The 16006-nt window shown below is 41.5% G+C and overlaps 1 protein-coding gene across 1 annotated transcript; it reads right to left on the bottom strand.

The window, feature by feature from the left end:
- Positions 1 to 1483: 1483 nt before the first annotated feature.
- On the bottom strand, positions 1484 to 14158 carry GPR37 (G protein-coupled receptor 37). Its single transcript, XM_032208147.1, has 2 exons — positions 13505 to 14158; positions 1484 to 2373 (listed from the first exon to the last, which is right to left on the bottom strand). Exons 1-2 carry the CDS (start codon positions 14156 to 14158, stop codon positions 1555 to 1557), a joined length of 1473 nt encoding a protein of 490 aa, XP_032064038.1. The 3' UTR covers positions 1484 to 1554.
- Positions 14159 to 16006: the final 1848 nt, after the last annotated feature.

Here is a 16006-nt window from a genome sequence, read left to right as displayed (position 1 = left end):
ATATAAGATTATTATAATGTGTTCTGTTCCTTAGCGTGTCTACTCTTCAGCCTGCTGCCCAGCGTAAATATGAGCCAACTCACTTGCCAAGAACAGTCTGTCTATTTCAGCCAAGAAGTGGGGCAAATAAACCATGCTGGTACGGATAAGCGCTTTCCAGTCTCTGCTTGCTTATAACAACCTTAGATTTTACTACACCGCACTGTTGCTTGCAGTGTTGACATACCCTCATTTTAATGAGTCTGTGGACAGCAAGATACCATCAGCAAAACACTCTGTGGATCTCAAGAACAGCTTCAGAGCTGTGAGCTGCTAGTGAATAGCAGTCTCTGTGGGAGCAACATGATTTATAGTCAACATACAGAGAACCTGTGATTAATATTCATGCTACATATCCCAGAATAAATAGATGTGAGTCTGATCCAAAGCCCTCTGAAATTGATGGAAATCTTTCCAATGGCTGCAATGAGCTCTGGGTCAAGCCCCAAGTGTCCAAGTGTGTTTACAGCTTAAAAAAAAAAAAAAAAAAAAAAGGAATTCACTCTCCACATTTTGCAGCCCCTCACGTTTATTGTTGGCAAACTTCTGGTGAAAGAAAGCCTTCCTCTGCTGCAACGGGACTCCCACCAAAGCCAGCAGAAGTTATATACACAGAGACTGAGGACATAACCCCAATGTAAAACCATTAACAAATTGGAAATAAACTTGATTTTGAAACCACACGAGACAAATTTTAGTGAGAAAGTAAATCTTTCTTCTTAAGAAGTACAAAATAACTCAAGTTTTGTATAACTGTAGGTCAAGAAGGAAAGTTTCAATGAGGCACATTGGATCTTCATAATATGTATTTAAAATCCACTCGTGTAAATCTAATGTCATTATTACTATCTTCCTTAAACACCCTGTTATAGTCTCCAAGGCTAAGTACACGAATGTGGCTATTTAAATTATTTTATGCAAAGTAAAGATTTTTTTACTTATTAAAGGAATTTAATCCTACTTAGAAGCGATCCTTGTTAAATGCAGATTGACAAGGATGTTAAAGAATAAAACTTCATTTATTTTTATGCTACTTTATAAATTTTCCAAAGTCCAAGAGTTCTCACAATAGTGTACAGTAATTGGATTAAAACTACCTTCAAAAACTTTCCACCACATCTTTGACATTTAACATCCTGCAAAACCCACAATGTCTATATAATCATATTACAGTGATTGTAAAAAAATCATGAAATTAAATAAAAGTGGACTGATACGAATTCTCCTTCCTAAGCAATAATATCCTAGCACCATACAAAATACCATGATTTAACACTGAGTACTGTCTGTCCTCAGCTTTCCTTTTCTTTCATTTTAATAACCAAACAGAAATTATTTTCCAAAGCATGACTGTTAATATGCAGATTGGATTCTGAGTAGTTTTCAATAATCAATTCTTTTTCTTACACTTTTCTTCCAGAAGGAAAATATGAAGTTAAAAAAAAATAAAAAAGAAAAAGAAAAAAGAAAGAAAGGAAAAAGAAAAAGATACAGGAAATAAAGTCCTAAGGTCAATTAACAGTGAGTCCCCACAGAGGCAAAGGTAGACATTTCACGACGGATGGTGCTGAAAGGGGAGAGCTCCAGTTCTGTGGTGTACTCATTGTCATTGTCATCACTTGTCACTGTTGAAGATTTCTGGATGCATTCATCACAGCAGCAACAGCAACACTCCATAAAGGCCCGGCTGAAAGGTTTACAAAGACAGAAAAGGAGGACTGGGGTAACACAGGACTTAAAGAACAAAAGGAACTGGCTAATGAGATGGAGGAGATCCATAGTCTGCTGAGAGACCCCTGTGGACATGTAGGCAGTCACAATGTTGCAGATGTTTTCAGGAATGATGCAAAACCCATATAAAATGGTCAAAGCCACAACTGTGCAGTTCATCTGACTTTCTAGCTGAATTTGTCGCTTGTTCCCTCTTGTGCAAGCCTTTTCCGCCCTCCTGATTTTCCTTGCTGTTACCAGGGAGCAGGTAATAGTGAAAAGGGTAGGCAAACAAAAATAGCAGCCAAAGTACCACCAGAGTCTTGCCCCATCGTATGTAAGAGCTAACACGTAAATGGTGTCGGGTAGGGCGGTGGATATCTTCACCACGCACCGCTCCCCTGGTGGGCTGCCACTGTATTCAGGGTCCTCCTTCGTCAGCTGACGCAGCACAACCTCCGGCAGTGCCAGCAGCAGTGCCCCAACCCATATGACAGCGAGCTTTGCAGTTGTCGAGGTGCAGTTCTCAATCATCTCGTAGTACATCTGCACATTGGTGGCAGCACGGAACCGATCAATGCAGAGGGCACACAGTGTGAAGGTGGTGACTCCGAGAGAGGCTACCTGCAAAAGAGAAAAGAGAATACAATTTAATGCAGGTGCTGCCTGGAAACAAACAAACAAACAAACAAACAAAAACAATGAGAAAGAAAAAGGACAGCTACAAGGCTACAGCCCATTATTTCTTAGAGAGTGAAAAAACTTCAGCTCCTTCAAACCCCACCTTAATCTACCACCAACGGCAGTCTTGGAGGTGGAAGATGAAGGCCTGAACTTGCTCAGGCAAAAGAGGGAATTCACTCCCTGTACATTGGATGAAGGCTCTTACCATTGAGATATTCCCTGAAAGAAGGTTATACTCTTTCATAAAGAGAGCTCAATTTATAATGCCAACTACCAATTAAGTTTAGCTCTCAAAACAAGCATCACAGGTAGGACTTAGCTTCCAGTGTTTGCTGAGCTACCATGCCACATGCATCCCAGAATATTACATCCTTCTGTTGTTCTCTCTACAAATATCACTTCAGCTTAGTGTCATGCTCTCATGGAAGCTCATGCCAACATCTGTGCAACTCTGAGTGAAAGAAAAATTGGAGAGCTGACCATTATGCAAAACTAAACTTCCCTCCATTTTTCTGAGGGGTGTTTTTCAGAAAGAACCCACCACAGAGATTGAAATGAAAGTCAAAATGGGAAAGATGGTATCTTACTTCAGCAGAATTTCAAAGTTATGCCTCTATCACATGTTTGTCAAGCATACACGGGATCATAATGTCAAAACCTTAGATATTTCCAAAGTTTAGGAACAGTGTGGATTAAGCATCCACTGAATGGAAGAGGGCCCCACAACTGCTGTTGTGGACTTGGGCTCTTAAGTGAAATTTTGATCGGGTATAGGTACATAAAGCCATCCTGGGATCTGAGTTCTAAAAGATGATATTTGAAATCTTCAGACTTCCAAAACCTGTTCAAAATCAATCTTGTCTACAGTAGTTGGGCATTAATAATTTATCTTCAACATTTTACCAAGAAAAATTTTCAGGAAAATCTAGGCCAAATTTCATAGTAGACATTCTATGCAAGAATATATCACAGGCCAGGAGAAATAGCAGAATTTCTGATGTTCATATGATTTAAAGATGGATTGGACAGACCACTCAATTATATACTGTAAGGAGCAAGTACAGAACAATGCATGTGCCTTCTAGCTTTAATAAACATAATTCTATGCATGAATAGAAGCCTTGTACTGTCATGAAATATAATTTCCTATCATTTTATCCTGTTTATAATTAAATTTCCTAAAAACAAATTTGCAAGAAGACTATATACATTTTGGCCTAATCCTATTTCCATTAAATTCAACTTCAGTTCAAATTCAAAGCAGAACTCCCATTAACTTAAATCAGAGAAAGATTAGGTGCTCTGTTGCATTCTAATTCATTTATTTTCCTGGGTTTGTATGCTTCTGTTATGCTGGAAATGTGTTGAAGCAAAAGACAAGAAACTGTTAAATAATATTCCTAATAAATTTAAAGAATGCTTACTTTTATCATGAGTAAGCCACACATCTGTGCAATTAATTGGGAAATCTTGGGTAACATTAGGCAGTTTGCTGTAATTTTTGCTTACTTAAATTTGATGCTGACTTAAATTTCATATTGGTACATTTCAAAATGAACTCCAATTTCCAACATAATTTTGAATTATTCCTGTTTATATAAAGTTCTACAAAGATAGAGAGTACAATTATGCACAAATATATAAACTTATCATTAATTTTGGCCTTCTATATTTAGTGGCCATATCAGATCGCTAAAATTGAATGTCACTGAACAATATTAGGCATTTGGGATTACAACAGTCAGGCATTGCCTTAGTTGGGTAATTTTTTGAAACAGCTTCCTAAAAGATGGAATGCAATATTTATTAATTAACCTGCAATGGCAGGAATAATTAATGGTGACAAAGCAGTACTATAAACATTTTTATAGGCAAACCTATTGATTTAGGGGGTTAAAATGTTGGACAACATTCAAAGAAAGCTTGCTAAATACCAGTAAAACATAAAAACAGCTAAAGAAAGATTATGGTTATAGGCAAACCTTAATGAACAGTGATAGCAATAGCAAATGAAAGATAATTTCCATGTATCACTGCTGAGAGTCAAATTTTCAAATCTAAGACCAGTGACTTTGCTTGCAAAACCTTTCAGTGTGTGTGTGCAGTCTTCAAATTCCTTGGAGTGACAGCAAAACCTTTAGCCAGAACGTCCAGCTTGAATAACAAAAGGGTTGGGACTGAGTTCTCTACAATTACAGGAGACAGGGAAATCATTGAGACTCAGAATTGAATAGGGATTGAAATAAATCAACAGAACAGAAGAAAATCTGAGGTTTTTTGTACATTAATGTTTTCCTTCTCAGCTCTTGTTCTAATGAGGCAATGTGAGCATCTCCCCCCTGCTCCCCAGCACACACACACTTTTATTGTTTTAGCAATCCATTACAAACAGGCTGTTATACAGTAGCTAAGACATTAAAACTCTGCAGCTGTTAAGGCTGGTCTAATGAAAGAAGACATGTCTACCACAAACAAACGTAACCTACGGGGCTTCTGTCACATTAATTGACCAGCAACTTGGAGGCTTGAGACAGTGAAATAGAGCAAGAGGAAACAACTAAGAACAGTGGAAGTCAGCTTTGAAAATTCTCTCATGGATTCACTGATCAAGAAAGATAAAAAAAAAGCTAGTGCTTCTCTGGAACTGGCAATGGTTTCCTATTTTCTGTAGATTAATGAAGTTAATGATGCCATGGAAAAGCCTACAAAAAAGCTACCAAACAGAAAAACAATTCCAAGCAGATGAACAGGGATTCATTCCTGCTGACTTGTTTAAAGGTAGGGTAGCAATTCAAGGGTATGACTATTTGCCCTCCTTTGTTTCCCCCACATTGTAGAGTATGAGTAATAGCCCACAAAATCAATGGGTGCCACTCATAAACTATGTGGACAGGAACTGGGACATGCATTCTGCATGTACATACAATTCTAGTTTGTAGGTGTTTCTTCATACCAGTCCTGGTAAGAATTAGGGTTAAGATGAAAATTTGAAAGAAGGCAGAGAAGTTTCCCTGTTTTATCTGTTTCATTGCTCTGGTATAAGCACAGAATGATTGTGAGTAGATAAAGGACAAATTATCACATCTTGAAGTAGTGTGAACCTGCATGTAGTTTAATGGTGTTCTTCTTGTTGTAACAGCTAAGTTTCCGATACACAGTTGCACTCAATTTTCCAACAACCTAGTGGGAAATGAGGCAGGGCAAGGGTGAATAAGGCTTGGTAGTTTTTGATGATCACTTAGTTGTCTGATGTGTTTCCATATATTCCCTATGAAGAGTCTCCTTCAGCCTCTAAACATTGGGGTGACAACGGTTTATTTTTCTTTTACTAGATGATATTAGAAAGACACATACATGTATCTAACTGAAAGACCATTAATCTACTTGGAGCAGGAAGGGGGGAAGTAACCTCAACTGAGCTGGACAGAGAACAGCTATGTAAGGGATTACCTACATACACATACAAAAGAAGGAATTGTTATTACAAGAGAGTCTCTTAATACTGTTGCTCCTTTAAAAGAATTAACAGAGACGTTACCGGGAACAGTGGTGTTCCTTCATGACACTATCTAAACCTTCAGCATTAGCTCATCAGCTGTTAGTCAACTGTGTCAAAACTTATTTGGGGAACTAAGGCCACTGAAGGCAACAGTAACTCATGAAATGCTCACCTTAATTGCATCAGTTCTCCTCTCCATCCCTCCAACATATCCATTCCCCTTTCATGAGCTTTAACAATTACCAAAATATTCCCAGGCCTTCCCTGGCCTGTCCTACTTCTCCTCCTGGCTGTGATCCCACAGTGCTTGGCCCCAGCCTCTAGGAGCAGAGTCTCCAGCTGGCCAGGGAAGCAGTGCAGGTTTAGTATGGTAAGCAACAGAAGTGCAAATTAGACTCTGAATTCTCTCTCACTAATACCTGTTTGGCAAGATCAAGGGAATGAAAACAACAAAACAAAACACCACCACCACCAACAACAAAAGAAATATCAGCAAAAGGTGACAGGTGAAAAGGTCAATGAAAAACCAATTCTGTGAGTTAATGAAAAAGTGAGGTTGGGTCACTCAGTCCAGCAAGACAAAGACCAAGAAATGATAATGCTGCTGTCTATGCTGAGATGTAATGTTGCTTAAGCTGAAGGACAATTAATATAGCAGAATATATCAACCAGCCATGAGCAACTTGAGGAAATGAGATGTACCATTAGTCATCCAAAACATGATGTTGTGGAACACACCTTTTGATGGAAAAGTGAAGGGAAAAACATAGTCTGTTTATATAGAACAAGTTAAAATAAAGAGAGATGTAAAGAAGTGGCTGCTTCTGAATCCAGCTGAAACTGGATTTTCTTTGTTAAAAGGCAGGAAGAGTATCTAAACATTTCCCTGTAGGAAAGAGGAAAGCTAAACTACAGAAAAGATTGATGACTACCACTAGCCCAAATGTCTCTAAGCTCTCAGTGACACCCCCCTAAACTCTTTCTACCCATTTCTGTCATACCATGTTTTTTTTATTATTATTATTTTTTTCCCTGAATCATTATAGTCTATGGTCTTATATATAAATAATAATTACTGTTCTATATCCACACCAAATTTCATAGCTTTAGGACATGTTAATGCAACAAACCACAGTAACTCTTGCAAACTTTTCAGTTTTACATAAGATAAACAAAGCTAGTACAGACTTAAATATTTGTTTTGTGCTACTCTACACTTACAGTAAAATGTCCAGTAATAAGACTGGGCTAAAAAAAATAAAAGGCCATCCTATTGCAATCAGATGTTTAATTGTTTAATATAATCTAGATTTCTGGGTTTTGTTTCTTCAATTAGGAAAAACAAAACAAAAACAAACAAACAAGCAAAAACAGACACACACAAATAACACCAAGAATGACAATCATTACTACAAAAGAATAAAAATGTATAAATATAATCTCTTTATATTTCTTACATGAAGTTCTATGAAATATTCATGGCTTTTTGTTTTAAAAATAGGGAAGGGTCACTCAACTAGTTAAAATACAGATGTGGTGTAGCAGAAGTAATCCAGGAGCTAAGGAATACTGGGGCTGGGATACCTCTCTGATGTTAGCATTTAGCTTAAGCATCCTGGAGGAAAAGATACCTAAAGATACTTAAGGTGACATAACTACCTGAAAAGCTAGATGGTAATTCAGGAAACTACTATCATGGAGATGTTCCACACACACGGAACAATGGGTGCAATACAGCTGTTTCCTTTGCAGTAATTTTAACATTCACATCAGGGAGATATAAAGAATGTATGTTCTGCGTGTTTCCTATCCTTCTATATATTGTAAGAGTAAGAATGTTCAGAATTAACTTCTAAGAGCAGTTCCTGAATTCTGTTTGAAGCAAAAGCCAACTGGATTATCAGGGTACTGGAACTACTTATTATAGTACAAGACGTTTATTCAGAAAAGTGGAAAATCACAGAACACCAGGGCTTTATTTTTTTTCCTTTTTCCAATTTGAAATCTACCATGCCACCTTACAAGTAAATTAAACTTACTTTTTTTTTTTTTCTTTTCTTTAAGAAAAAAATGAGCACTGTTCTCCACTAAGGATCACAGTCTCATCACTAGAGAATCCTGCAGTAACTCTTAATATTAACATGGAACTATTGCTAAAAATCTGTCTCTTCCTTCTTTGTTGGAAAAATCTGGTCATATGGAGAAATGACAGCCTTGTGCTCATACTAGATTCAATGGTGCTGGGATGGCAGATGTTGCTTTATTCTCTCTTCACATATGTAACTTAAATATTACTGACCTAATTTTAAACCTAGTCTGACACAAATTCATTTCCATGCTGAAACGCCAAAGTTTAAGCCAAAAGCAATTTTTTTTATGGACAATTTATAGCCCCCTAAGGGTTTGCAGAGGAGAGAAAGATTGACAGAGCAGCAAACATGGCAGCTACTATCACCATGCTGTTAATACCTAAAGGGCAGAGACATATTAGCACTTCTGTTTTTTTTTTTTTAAATATATATATATATATTGTGTGATAAGTGTGATAAGTGTTTTGCTCAGTAAAAGACACATGCAGCCATTGCCCTAGAAAATTTCCAGTATGAATCTTCACAATTGTTAACTTTTCTGAGGTTCAGGAGGCAAACTCTGACTAACATTAAAGAAGAGACATAAAGAAGATACAGCACAACAAATGACTCAGACAAGACAGATAATACTTTTTAAAAAGTCCCATAAAAATATATATTTCCTTTGCTAAAGTGAAACTTAAATTCAGGATATCTTCTGACAGCTTTGAAACAGGAAAAGAATAGTCACTTCCATTGCGCTGATGACTTGCCCCTACCAAGTAAAAGAGAGAAAGGGGAAACAGCCTTACCTCAAAAATGCCCTGGAAGGGTCAGCTTCAAGAAAAAAAAAAAAAAAAAAAGTAATTCATATTCCTGACCAAAAATTCCAGACACTTTCCACTAAGAATTCTAATATACTAATTGTGATAGGTTTCCTGAGATGGAAGTTACCTACCAGACCAGGGTGATGCCACAAATTGACTGCTAAAAGCATAAGTAGGGACTAGGCAGCAGATTTCAAAGACTTCCACAGTCAGCTTGCTCCAGAGTCAGGCCAGTCTCTTAAGCACAATATGGTCTAGATGAAGGCATCTCACACCTTCTCTCTCTCTCATGATAATTAACTCTGAGTGCATAGCTGAATACCATGACTGGACTTGGAAATTTTCTGCTCTGTGCTGGACTGCAGGAGACCATAAATTAACCTCTGCAAACCCTTTTTCCAAACCTTTTCCCAGTTCTAAATCTTTATTTGCTCACAGTCTGCCAACATAGAAAGTGATGTCTACTTCCAACTGCTGCCCCCAAACTCATCAAATTCCTAGTGTAACCTCTAAGAGCAGAATGCACACAATTCAAACAAGCTTCTTTTTAAAGCCTGAAAGACAGTTTGTAGTCCCAGTTGACACAATCCATTTGTCATCTTAGCAAGCTGCTCCAAGTTTTAAACAACTTACTTAACCTCTTCACTATTGGCTTCCAGCATTAAAATAAATAAATAAATAAATAGCTACTTCACAGGACTGTTATGTTTAATGCCTGTGAAATACTTAGAAGCATAGTAAAGCTATTTGTCTATATCCACACTTCTTTCTATTCAGGCATAATTTAGAGTTGAGAAAAATGCAAACCATAAATCTATAAGTAGGTGAACAGAAACTATATTGTCCTATTTTTTTTCTTTTTTTTTTTTTCTTTTTTTTTCTATTTTTTTTCTTTGGTATTTTTTTTTTCCTAGTTCTTTTTCTGAAAAGACTGGGTATGCTTAAACAAGGAGCTGCAATGGGTTAGCAGTCTGGAAAGAGAATTAGCCAAAGCCTTTTTTTTTTTTTATTGTTGTTTACCGTGTATCTCCTGATCCTGAGCAATGCTGACAAAAGTATATGGAAGGCACAGACACGGCATGCAGATAAACACTTCAGACATGGTTGCCCAAAGCTCAACTTCCAAACCATCTTCAGAAAAGTGGATAAATCTGAAGAACTGAGCAGAGGACTAAAATTGCAAAGGAGAAGCACATCCCCACACATCCTTATGGGTAAGTAGTTGCCCCAATAATTCCCTTCCCAGTGAGTGGACTCAAATCTACCCTACCAGGATAGTGCCATCATCATAGTCTAGTGAAGTTCTTGGTGGAGATAATTTAATCCATAGGAGAATGAATTCACTCAGTTTCTTCCTTGGTCATGTGCATAGCATTCCATATGCAAGTGGAACAATGACAGTTTTACAAGGTAGGTACAAGCAACCAAACTGTGATACAATATGTGACTGAAATGTCTGCTTAATATACTTGGTCACAGAATATCTTTATTAGATATGGGAAAACTACCCTTTAAATAAATGTTGTAAAGATTTTCCACTACTGGAAGCTCAACATTTACCTACTCAAACGTACTTGAAGGTATCATAAAACATTTTCCCCAGAGTGTGTGCATATGTGTTATCACTGGCAACAGATGCTTTGTTGAAATTCTGCACAATACCCATTAAACAGCACAAATAAAAAACAATTGGCCACAGGAGGCTAAAGGAAGAAAGCTCAAGGTTCCTTATTTGGATTACTTGAAACCTTTGAGCATAAAGCAGAGCAGGCTTGAGTTACATTAAAATGATGCGATTACTACATCAGTTGCTCTGGATACTCAGATGTCCCCCATTCCCTAGTCCTGTGCAATTCTCAGAGTACAGGCTAGTATGACAAGAGAGCTCAGTCCAATGATGCTCCTTGGTGCTTGAAAGTGAGATGATATATCTGGATCTATAGCTCTGAGCGAGACATGCAGGTCCCTAAACAGCAAATGAGGAGAGTTGGCATGTAAGAAAACAGTGCAGAGTGGGAGACAGACCTGAAGGCCTGAAGAACAAAACATGTGGCAAACTTATAGGAAACAGTGAGAACAGGTTAAAATTTATAACAGGTAAAATTCTTCAGGAAAATGCTTCTATTTCTATTCCATGAAGGTCAGGAAACTTCTCCTGATGGTAGCTATCCACAACTTCTCAAGGAGCTAAGATGACTTCTTTCTTCTCTCTTGCATGAGAAGGGCATGAGCTGCTCAGGTGAATTACAAGGGAGGAGGCAGTGTCATTCAGCTGTTAGATGAGCACTCTACTCACTGCTGTGAATAACCCTTGCAAGAGCACAGAGCATTGGCTGCTCATGGGGCAGATTTCATGACATGCTCCATATCCTCAGTGTTCCTGGTGGTGTCAGCATCCCTGGATAATGCCTGTGAGATTAACGCTACACTCAGAAAGTGGCAAACTTTTGCTCTAACTCCCTCCTCTCTCTCAGTAGAGTCAAATTCTGATTTCCAGGAGAGAAACCCTTCTCACCAAGCTCAAGGCAAGCTGGGAGGCACAATTCAGTATTGGTGCTCAATATGTGTCACTCATGCCTACCGCCCTTACAAGGAGGGGAAAATCCAGTCTTTAATTTGCTGCTCCCCAGGTGATGAATATACTTTACATTCACGAGTAGGGTAGTTAATAGGTGATTTATATACTGTACATTCATGAGTATTATGTTTAATACCTATTGAGTGAAAAGTATACAATTCTGGGAGCAACATGGTATCCCCCAAGGCTATCTCTCTTCAGATGTGTACCTCAGACACAAATCAATTAAATGTCCCCAGGAAAGAAGAGAATTCTTTACTTTTAGACCCCAATGATAATTCAAGATGAGACAGGCACTATTCTGTAGTTAGATTTTGTGATTGTGATTGGCTTGGTGCCAGTTCTTGAAAAAAAGGTTTAACTGTAGGTATCTGACGAACTTTAAAGTGAAAAAATAAGGTGTCTTTAAAGTATAAACGGGGGGTAGCACCAGCTGAATGTTTTCAGGATTACAGTTTTGAATTTTGGCTACTACATATCAGCTCAGCTTCTTTCAGTTTAATTCACTGATGAAAGTGTAAAATCCAGAGTGTGTGTATATTGGGCAGTCCTGACAACATGCCCCTTTTTGACAAGGCTAAAATATTTCCAGACTAGCAACATGAAAATAAAACCTGTTTATGTGATTCTAGAAGATTATATCTGTTTCTTACACATTTAAGTTAGTAATAACTTCATTATAATATGAAGCTCTGTGCATTTTTCTTCCAGTCATGAAGTGGCAAACTCTTTATTGCCCAAAGCTGAGCAGCATAAGGAACTAATTTTGAAAAAATGGTATGGCCATGCAAATCATTATTATGAAGAATTACTCCTATTTTGCATCTGGATGCACCAAAAAAGGTTAGGAAGTGTGAAATGTTACTAGAGGAAAATCCTGAAATACTTAAACCACACTAGATGTGTCCATTGAAATGGTACCCTTTAACTGAAACACTAACTACTTATTTTGTTGGATAATACAGTATCGTCAGACCTGAATTCAGAAAATTTAAAAGCATCTATCCAAGGCTATTATCAGTAAGTATTCTCAACAGATATATATTTCTTTTATTTCCTTCCAAACACAAATTAAGTATACTCTGAGTTTTTCAAATAATGAAAAGTGTTATACTATTGGTCCTGAATTCTTGTAAGTGTAGCACAGCTCCACCCTTTGTCCAATACCACTAGTAATAAAGTGTATCACACATGAAAGAAGTAATGGTAAGGTAGTGACTACACGCTTCACACATATTTCTAAAGACCTTATTGAAAACGTTGGTTGGCAGTTGTACTGATGTGCTATGAAAACTGGTATTCTGTGTATTAACAACAAGATAATACCCCACCCCTCCACCCCCAGTATCTAATTCTTAGGACAAGAGAATCAACAGTTATTTCCTCAGCTTTCAGTTACAGAATAAAGCTGAGCAGAAGGCTTTGGGAACATAGCAGAGCCAGCCAGCATTACAGGCTACCACCCCACCACCAAGCCTCTCCGTTCAGTTCCAGTAAATAAATAAAGCGGACAACCTGAACGCTGCCGGCAGGACTCCAGCCAGCTGGCTGACAGCTTCTTTGACAGAGTCTCTGAACAATTGCCAAGAAGCTGTGATTTAAATTGAACTGGGGTCATTTTTTTAAAGACAAACCAAATAAATAACTGTGAGATTTGAATGCTGAATTGTAAATTAAAAGCACATCTATCATATTGATGCTCATTTTTGCAATCACCTGCTTACAACCTATCCCGAGTCTCCCCTCCTGCTTTCCTGATTTGCTTCTCTTTAGAGAAAAGGAAAAAAAGAAAAAAACACCACACTCAAAATCAAATTTTGAGAGGATTCTTTGCCTTTTGGGATGACTGGGAGGAGTGAAACTTCAGCAGAACTCTCATGAGTGGAAGAGCTAGGTGTTCTCGGTTTGATGCTGTGGGAAGCCTGGTGCTGCTGGACCCGAGTCGGCCTGAAGCTGGCAGAGTTCCTGTGGGGCTCTCCACCAGCAGTGCCGGGGAAACCCAAACCGGGCAGGGAGCAATGAGGGAGGCACAGAAGGGGGTACCCTGGGGGCTTCGCAGAGGCAGCCAGGCCCACGCACAACCACCCACTGTCATTACCTCGATGTACGGGACGATTTTGCAGGAGAAGTCCTCTAGGAGCCACTTCTTGGTGAGCTCCTGGAAGATGACCAGCGGCAGGCAGAAGAAGACGATGAGGAAGTCCCAGAAGGCCAGGTTGGCCAGCAGGGAGTTGGAGATGCTCCGCATGTAGTAGTTGTGGCAGACGATGCACATCACTGCCATGTTGCCCATGATGCCGATGCCGAAGATCACCACGGAGAGGCACATCACGGCGTAGGCTCCGTACGACTCCTCGGTCAGCGGGTAGAAGGGGTTGCGGAGCCGGGCGCGGCGCCCGGTGCCGTTACCTCGACCCCCCGCGCCCCCCTCTCCTCCTCGGCCCGAGCCGTTCAGGGGCAGCCACCGGGGGCCCCCCGCAGCCCCCAGGCCGGCCCCGCTGCTCCGCGCCCGCCTCCTCCCGGGCCCCGCAGCCCCGCAGGTGCCCCCTGGCCCCGCCGGGGGGGCTCCGCGCCCGCGGAGAGCAGCGGCAGCCCGGCTTCCAGGGCCGGGGGGCGCCGTGGCCGGCGGAGATGAGGGGCGATGAGGCTTTTCTTGCAGCCCGGAGCCCGCAGCGGGGAGCAGGGCGCAGGCGGCCCATGAGCCCAGCACCTGGCACAGCAGCAGGGCGAGGGGAGCGCCGAGGGGCCGCATGGCCGGGAAGGGAGGGGAGGGTGGGTGGCCGGCCCGTTCGCCTTTCAGAGGAGGCGCTCCCCCCGCTGAGCGGGGCTGGGGGCAGCCCGCATGGCCGCCCGGCTGCGGGATGCTCTCTGCTCGCCGCCTCCCGGGGCAGAGCCGGAAAGTTGTGGCGCCGTCTCCGCCGCGCCGAGTTAATAATGTAGCGGCTGCGGAGCCGGGAGGACCCCCCCCGGCGCTCCGCCCTTTCCCGGGACCGCTGCCTCCTCGCCCCGTGCCGCCTCTTTACAGCCTGCCACCGCTGCGGGCAGCCGCCGGCTCCATTGGCGAGGAGAGGTCCCTGTTGCGAGACGCCTCCCCTCTCCCCGGGTAATCGCCAGCGCTAATTCCTCCTCCTCCGGCAGCCTCGGGGCGGGGAGAAGGTGGGGGGGGTGGAAAACAGGTTGCTGCACGGGGCTCGGGCTGTTCAGCGGCTTTGCAAAACTCCGGCCGGGATAAATCACGCAAACACTCGCACGGCGGCGAAGTTGCTGTCGGTGGTGCCGGGCTCCTGGGGGGCACAGCCCGGGGAGAGACCCTTTGGGATGCTCCCACCCGGCAGCAGCTCCCGTCTGGCCAAGCTCTGCCCGGCTCAGTTCGGCTCTGCCCGGCTCGGTTCAGCTCGGTTCAGCCCGGCTCGGCTGCCCGGGATGCGGGCGCGGCGATCCTGCAGTGCTCAAGCGCCGCCCGGCGGTGCTGCGGATCCGGTCCGGCCGCGGGGGGACAATGGGACCCAAGTGGGGCGAGGAGGGGAACCTTTGGGAAGGCAGAAGGCTCCTGACCCCCTGAGAACATCTTGTTGGGGGACGGAGGGCGGTGTTCCCCCCGGGGAACCGAGCTCAGGGGCTGCCACTGATGGAGACGGTGCTGGAAACATCACCCCCGCGGCTGAACGACATCAGAAGCGGCCCCGGATATTTTCAGTGCCTGGAGAGGATGCTCTGCGTCTCTTTCCTGTTCCACGAGTTTTTAAATGGTTTCGTTTCTTAGCTTTGTATTGTCTGGTAAACTTTGCAGCACTTTCTTCTTGCTGCTCTGATTTTTGTTTAATTCGTGTGACTTCCTAGTTTAACAAATTTGAATGCACAAAACATTTTGTTGTAAGTAGCCTTAAGGATCCTCTGTCACTCTAGTTTCTATTTAAGGAGTCTTTGTGTAGCTTATTCCCAACAGGTTTAAAAGTTTAAAACTTTCCCCATAAAGCAGTTAGAGAAACATTCATTTTTATTATTATTATCATCATCATTTTTTTTCCCCAGCTTAAGCCATTTAGAAATCACAAAGTTAGTCAAAGCTGCCAGAGCTCTGAGTTTCAGGACCTGAAATCAGGACTGTGGGTATAATTGTCCTCTAAACTCTTCTCTTGTGGGCCGTTCTTTAAAGTCTTTAGATCCCAAGCATGTGGGATGTGCTTGCAGGTTAGTGCTCTGACTTATTGTGTTGGTGATCAACGAAGAAAACCACATGAATCTGCAGTAGTAGAAAATACACTTCATGTACACACTGAAGCCAACCTGTCAGATACAATAAAAGAGACAAGACTGCTGCCACTTTTCCTCTGTGGGGTAGAGTTAAACTGTAGTGTCAAAAGGATCCTTTTGTATGAATTGTTTGTTCTTGTTTGTACAGACACACCTGCACAAAGTCACCTAACTGGCAGAAAGGTAGGATTTGGGTAGACTACTCCCTAGGCTGACCTTGCCATCAGCAGAGAGAGAAAAGTGTCGTCCTGAGATCCTTTATCCCTCAGTAATGTCAAGCACATGTGGTATAAATTGATGGCTAGAGATGCCACTCGTGCACTGTCTAACCTAGAAGGGAAAATTA

The sequence above is a fragment of the Aythya fuligula genome, chromosome 1 (genome assembly GCF_009819795.1).
Source record: "Aythya fuligula isolate bAytFul2 chromosome 1, bAytFul2.pri, whole genome shotgun sequence".
Taxonomy (NCBI): domain Eukaryota; kingdom Metazoa; phylum Chordata; class Aves; order Anseriformes; family Anatidae; genus Aythya; species Aythya fuligula.
Note: the sequence above shows the minus strand (reverse complement) of the source record. Positions and strands in the feature narration are given on the sequence as shown.